Here is a 7210-nt window from a genome sequence, read left to right as displayed (position 1 = left end):
GACTTCGGTGGAGAGGTCTAGGGAAAAATAAATTTGGGAATTATCAGTTCTGCATAGACATTTCTTGACTGAGTAGACATTTCAAAAATAAGCAATAGGCAAAATTTGGAAACATAAGAATGTCCTAAATTCCTTATCTAAAGTGATTTGCTAAAACTGTTAAGTATTGTTTTAAAGACTTCAGTTCTATATTTCAGAGAACTATGTTATAAGTCAGCATGATTTTTACGGAATATGTTCTGCATTATCCTTGAACAATGTACATAAAATAGCTTCTTTGGTACATACTTTACTCATGTAAATCCTGCATAAAACTAAAAACAGCAAATGGCTGTTAATTCTCGTTATTCTGATCAAAGTTCCCACATTATACTTTCTGTATAATCTAAGTGGTTAGAGACTGCGACCTAAAATTACCTAAAATAAACTGCAATACCAGCTCACCACTAATTAACAGAATGACGTTGGACAAACCCCGTCTCAGTTTCCAAGAATGTGTGATGGTAGTTAGTACAGTTCTTCATAGTTTTCAAGATTGGCAATGGGGATTAATAAAAAAAAAAGTGAAATCGTTTTTAGGTGAGACCCTACAAAAAACAAGAGCTATAATGCTGTTAAGGTCATCTGGCTAATGGAGACTGACTAAACATATGGTGGAAAATATTTTCAAAAAGTCTAATTTCGTCTTCAAGCTTTTGAAGAGAAAGAAGCCGCAAAGGCACAATGCACATGCGCAAAAGATTACCTCCGCGAAGGAGGCGAGGTTGGAAAAGAGAAGGGAGGCGGAGCCCCACTCCAGCTTCTCCTCCCAGCTCCACCCCTCGGACTGTGCATGACGTCACGTAAAGCTCGTACTTCCGCTTCCGGTCATTCACGTTTCTCTTTTTTCCTGTCTGGCTGGAAAGATGGCGTCCCGCAAGGAAGGCACCGGCTCTGCTGCCACTTCTTCCAGCTCCACCACCGGCCCGGCGGGGAAAGGCAAAGGCAAAGGCGGGTCTGGAGATTCGGCCGTGAAGCAAGTGCAGATAGATGGCTTGGTGAGTGGGGTTCCGTTTCTACAGGCCCACGTGGGGAGCTCAGTTCTTAGTCCAGTCCCGCCAGACGCGCTGCTTGGCAGCCTCTCCCTGGGTCTGGTGAGACTGGGACAAAGTTTTCCCTTAAAACCTTTCTCTTTCATCTTCACTTTTTGTTGGGAGGCGCAACAGCTTTCTCTGCCACCTATTGGGGGAGTTGAGGGCTGAGATAGGGAACAGAGGCTAGGGGTGTGTGTGGCAGATTCTTGGGGTCTTGTTTTGAGATGCCTGGATTCGGAGAAAGGCTCTTTAGGAAGACAAATAGGTGAAGGAGGTGTAGTGAAGGATCTAGGAATCTAGGGCTTTTGGAAGGTAAGGTAAACCTCATTGATTCTCTGCTGGGACCTGACATATGTAACTTCCCAAGTAGAGATTTACTTTGTAGCCACTTCTGAACCTATGGTTCAGCGTTTATCTGAAACTATGTAGTGGGCATAAACATCTCTCATGTTGGCTGCTTCTTTCCCCATCTGTGAATGTTGGAGTGCCTCAGGACTTGGGTTTAGGCATCCTTCTATCAGGTCTCTGCTTGACATAGTGTAACGAGAGTAGGTAAAAGCACACTCATGGAGCCAGACTGCTTGGGATTGAGTCCTATCTCTAAAATTAGCTGAATGACATTGGTTAAGTTAATCTCTTTATAGTTATTTTCCTCATTTTAGTTGTTTTGAGGATTAAAATTGGCTGAAATGTGTCAATAACTAGAACAGTGTCAGACATAGTAAGTTACCATTTAATCTTAGTTGCTTCAGTGTTATTATTTGTGTTACAAAAAGTTACAGTAGTAGACCCTCCTTAAGTTCCTTTCATTGACTTTAAATATTATTTATATTCTGAAAACCTTTAGATTTATATTTCTTGCCAGACCTGGTTTTTGCATGCCACTCTTATGCATCCTACTGCCTGCCTGACATCGCTTTTTGGATATCTTATAGGCATCTCAAATTTAACTTGTCCAAAATAAGATTACTGTCATCTCCCCTTCCTTCCTCTCTCCCCATCCTTGGTCTTACCTCAGTCTCTCCCGTCTTAGTAAATGGAACTACCATCTAACCATTTGAACAAGTCAGGAAACCTAGGCATTAACCTACATTTGTTTTTTTTTCCCCTCAGCAAACCCTGTTGATTCCACCTCCAAAATATATCAAATTCATCTGCTTCTCATCTACCTATATACCATCAATCATATCCACTTGCAATAAAATACAGACTTCATACCATATTCTTCAGGGTCCTGCTACTCCTGTCTCTTTCTCCAAACTCACCTCCTACTTTATTCTGGGCTCCATTCACAGTGACATTTTAGTTGTTTTCTCTTCCTGAAATACTCAAGTATTTAGTGGCTTCTTTTGATTCTTTAGGTTCTTGGCTTAAATGCCCCATTTTAAGAAAGGCCTTGCCTACCAGCCCTGTTGAATGTAGCTCCCTCCCCATCATCCTCCATCACACCACCCTGTTTCATAGCATTTTCCACTGCCTGTAACTGTCTTGTTTGTTTTCTTGTTTGACTCCCCCACCAGAACGTAAGCTACTGGAGGACTTTGCTTTTTCACGTGTTATGTTCCAATAGAGACCTATTAACTGATATAGATAGAATGAATGAATGAATAAAAGATTTCATTTTATTTTTTTTTAAGATTTATTTATTTTAAGAGGGGGAGACACGAGCGGGGCGGGGGGGAGCGTCAGAGGGAGAGGGAGAGAAGCACACTCCTCACTGAGTGCAAGCCGGCCATGGGACTTGATCCCATGACCCTGAGATCATGACCTGAGCCGAAATCAAGAGTTGGACCCTTAACGACTGATCCACCCAGGTGCCCCTCATTTTTATACTGCTCCTAGTACTTGTCCTCATATCTTTTATAGATTATTCTAATGGTATCTTGGATTGTTCTCTTAGCCCTGTTCAGTCCATCCTTCATAATTTAATTAAAACATTCACTTAATGTGAAAGTTTAGATCTTGTTAACTTCCTTCCTTAAATGTTTACAGTGATGTTGCAGTGAATTCAAGGCCTATCAAGATGTCCTTGCTTTTGTGTTCAGGTTAATTTCCTACTATTTCCAAGCCTCATAGGAAGTGTATGTTCCAGCAACACAGGACTATTTGGTTAGTCTGATGTTTAATCACATTTGTTCCTGGCATCTTTTTAGTGGTCAAGACCTGTTTTTCTTCTTGTATTGAACCTTTCCTTTCCTACCTTTGGTTCTGTTTCATCACATCTTCTGTGTCTTTAATATTACTTTCCCCTTAACATGTGAACATTGTCAGGACTTTCCCATATTACAGTGTTCAGTTCTCTTTTTCACTTAGTTCCATTCTCAGTTTCCACTTTTTTCTTCTTGAAGTCAACGGTTAAAGAATTATCTATATTTGTAGTTTTCCATTCTTTCTTCAACTCACTGTTGTTAGAATCTCCATCACCAATAATTCCCTGATTTAGTTTTTAGAAAAATCATTGATAGCGTTCTCAATTCTAAAAAAAATCAAAATATATCACACATGCAAAATAGTATCTATGATACATAATTTAAATAATCACAAAATAAACATCCAGCTACCTCCCATTCAACCTGCGAAATAGAACATTGTGAATATCTTTGAAGCCTCTTCCCCTATTTCATCCTTTCCTCCTGTCCCTAATCCCCACCCTATAATCACTATTGTGAGCTTTGTTTCAGGGATTGCGTTTTCTTTAAATTTTTTATTGTTATGTTAATCACCATACATTATATCATTAGTTTTTGTTGTGGTGTTCCATGATTCATTGTGTATAAAACCCAGGGCTCCACGCAGAACGTGCCCTCTTTAGTACCCATCACCAGGCTAACCCATCCTCCCACCCCATCTAGGGATTGGGTTTTCTTTATAGCTTCACCATACGGAGTATTTCTAAACAATTTGTTCAGTTTGCCTGTTTATATTAATGATATGGATGAAATGTGAATTAATCATAGTACATGTTCTCCTATGTCTTGAGTCATATATGCATATCTCACATTGTTTTTGAGATTAGTCCATTCTAGACTGTGGCTAATTCATTCCTTTTCATTACTATAGAGAACCTCATTGTATGAATATGACATAATTGTCCTCATCTTACCGTTAATGGACAATTAGATGGTTTGTTTTTCTTGTGTGAAATGGTATCTCTCAAGAATCTTTTAATTGTCCATTCCATTAGGCTTGTCAATGAGATTTTTACTGTACCTTGCACAGAGTCAGTGCTCAGTGTATCCTCTTGGAATGGAGGAGTGGCTCTTCATTGCAGTCAGATGATCTCATTGTTCCTAGAAAAGGTCAAACTGATCTTTCCTGTAGAACTTCTCATGTAAAACCTACATCGTTCCTCCAAACCAGTTTGAATCTTTCTATGGATCAGCGAGACAAGTGGAATTGGCCTCATCTGGTACCTTGTTAGAAATGCAGAAATATAGTATCTCAGAATCTTGGGCCCCCCCCGTCTTGATCTGCTGTATCAGGTGGTTTATAGCATATTAATATGTAAGAAGTATTGTTCTGGTCCACACTGATTTCTTCCTTTATCCGAACATTATCATAGACTGTTCATTAATAGTTTTTCTTTTCTCACTGAGATGATAATTTGTTTTTTTTTTGAGATGATAATTTGAAGACAAAATTGTAAAATTTTTTGTTTATTTTAGAGAGCACGTGCGAGCGAGCATGCATGGGGGGAGGGGCCCAAGGGGGAGGAAGAGGGACAGACTCTGTGCTGAGATCTGAGACTGGAGCCAGACACAGGGCTTGATCTTGACCCTGAGATCACGACCTGAGCCAAGAGTTCGATGCTTAACCGATTGTGCCATCCAGGTGTCCCAAATTGTAAAATACTTATATCTTTCATAGTTCCACTGCTTAAAACTTGGATTTCGATTTTGATTACCATTGAAATTTATTCCTTTAAAATTTTGTTTTTCCTTTTATGTAAAAAGTTATTTTATTGTTTAGAATTGTTAGCTACCTCATTCCTCCTTTATTGGATGTAAGGTAGAGTATGTTATTAATAAGTGAAAAAGTCAGAGCTCCATATACTTTGTCATTTAGGTATCATTCAGATGTTACCTCAGAGGTACTTTCCAGCTGCTCTTAAGTGGCCCCATTAGTTCACTGACCCTTTTATCACCCAGTCAGGCCCTTGTTACTGTCGAAATTCTCATATTTATTTGTTGCTTGTCTTCTCTCACTCAAGTATCAACTTCCTGAGAGCAGGATCAGTGTCAGGTTTGTTCACTGCAATATTAACAGTGACTGTCACATAGAAAGCACACAGATACTGTGAATGAATTAATACAGTTCTGGGTACAAGAAATTTTCTTGAAAATGAATCATGAGGAAACTGGGTCAGTAAATGCTTTGTAGAAATGGTGTGTTGGTGAGAAACACGAGTGAGGCTGGGAGACCAGTGAGCTTTATAAACTCGCTCATATTTCTTCCTTTATTTAAAGCATCAGTGTCTTATCTGTAAGAAAAGTCACTAATGTTAATTGAGCACTTGCTATTTACAAGACCCTGTGAAGGAAAGTTTGGTTAGATTATGTCTGATTCTCACAACAGTTCTAAGGGTAGATGTTATCTGCCTTACGTACCTGTGGTTCTTCAAAGCTGATGAGAAAATGTTGGTGGAAGTGCTTTGTGAACTGAAAGGAATAATTCAAATTTATAAAGGGCTTATACTAGGCCTAATGACCTATATCACTGTGTATTGTGTGTGTGTGTGTGTGTGTGACACTACATGAAGTTAGTAGCTTGTTAGACTAGATAGTAGCTTGTTAAACTATGAAATGGAAACCTTAGTCTAAAATCCAAGTCTCAAGTAGAATGCAATTTGGCCTTTAAATGTTTTAACAACAAAAAAATTGTGTGGCTCTTGGCTCCTCCTTTCAGTTTTCTGACTTCAGGAAAGAGTAAGTTGGTTCTCGTGTGTGGATATTTCAGTCAGATAACTTGAAATTCTTTTAAGCACCGAAATCTTTACATTTTACCATTTTAATTGTAAATCTTTCTGAAGTGTATTACATAAGTTTCTGCCTCTTTAGTCAGAGAATATTGAACACAGCTTAGCCATGTTTTGATGACTTATTTAGTATTATCTTTAAGAACATAATTTGTTGCCCCATACTGGACAGTAGTCCTCGAGAATCCCTTTGGGTATTTACATCTGTTTATTTCTATAATGTCCCCTGTCTTTGAGGTGCCTTGCGTAATTTGTCTTTTAGTTGGCTGTCTTTTTTTCTTAGTGTTTTTGTTGTTAAACTTACATGTCTTACCCCTTTTATTTCCAGCTTTTCATTTGCTATGGATGGTAAACCAGATAAGCAGTCTTGTTAGCATTATTTTTAACATGAGGCTAAGTACATGCTGCATGAGGATTAAATTGAGTATGCAGTCTGACATTTTGACCACTTAGTTATATTTTTGCTTTAGCAAGTAAGGTGTTACTAATTTTAAGTAACAGCTTTTTATAGTAGATAAAAACATTTGACATATGTTATTATATCCTGGAGTTGATAGAACCAGTATTAACTGGATTATATGTATGATTCAGTCACTCATAGAAGCTGAGTGGCTTTTCAAGGGTGTAAAGTGAATTTATTCTAGAGTTTGGACTCAAATCACAAATTGCCATCTTTGATGCATTTTGCTTTCCATTATTACAACTGCTTCATCCATTGTAAGGACTCAATAGATGTTAGTTCTTACTATGTGCCAGGTACTATTCAGAGTACTTTATATGTATTATAGCATTGAAGCCATATAACAGCTCTGATTTGGGAACCATTATTATCCTCATTTTACAAATGAGGAAGCTCATATACATATAGGTTATGTGACTTGATGAATGTCAGCATTAGGGGAAATAGCAGTAGTGTTCACAAAAGAATTAATCCAGTGTTGCTTGCTCAAGCATCAGGAAGTGTATTTTCCAAAACTTAGGTCTCTTACAGACTTAGAACTTTAAAATGTACAAGAAAGCGAATATATCAGAATCTTTATATTTAATAATCTGTCATATTCGAGGAGAAGATTTGTAGCTAATAGAAGTCAATTTAGTAAATATTCTCATTTGGAAAAAGACAGCTTTTAGCCAATGGGTCACATAGATGTAAGATATTGGG

The 7210-nt window shown here is 38.2% G+C and overlaps 1 protein-coding gene across 2 annotated transcripts in view; it reads left to right on the top strand.

Moving 5' to 3' along the window:
* The first annotated feature begins 870 nt into the window (after positions 1 to 870).
* Positions 871 to 7210, top strand: part of EIF3H (eukaryotic translation initiation factor 3 subunit H) — a 92088-nt gene continuing 85748 nt past the window's right edge. For both annotated transcript variants that reach the window (XM_025871023.2, XM_025871022.2), the window contains exon 1: positions 871 to 1037. In XM_025871023.2, the coding sequence (XP_025726808.1) occupies positions 906 to 1037 (132 nt within the window). In that variant the 5' untranslated portion in view covers positions 871 to 905. The remainder of the gene's footprint in view (positions 1038 to 7210) is intronic.

This window comes from Callorhinus ursinus, unplaced genomic scaffold (assembly GCF_003265705.2).
Source record: "Callorhinus ursinus isolate GAN/ISIS: 27379988/994484 unplaced genomic scaffold, GSC_fseal_2.0 scaffold5, whole genome shotgun sequence".
In the NCBI taxonomy this organism is placed as follows: domain Eukaryota; kingdom Metazoa; phylum Chordata; class Mammalia; order Carnivora; family Otariidae; genus Callorhinus; species Callorhinus ursinus.
Note: the sequence above shows the minus strand (reverse complement) of the source record. Positions and strands in the feature narration are given on the sequence as shown.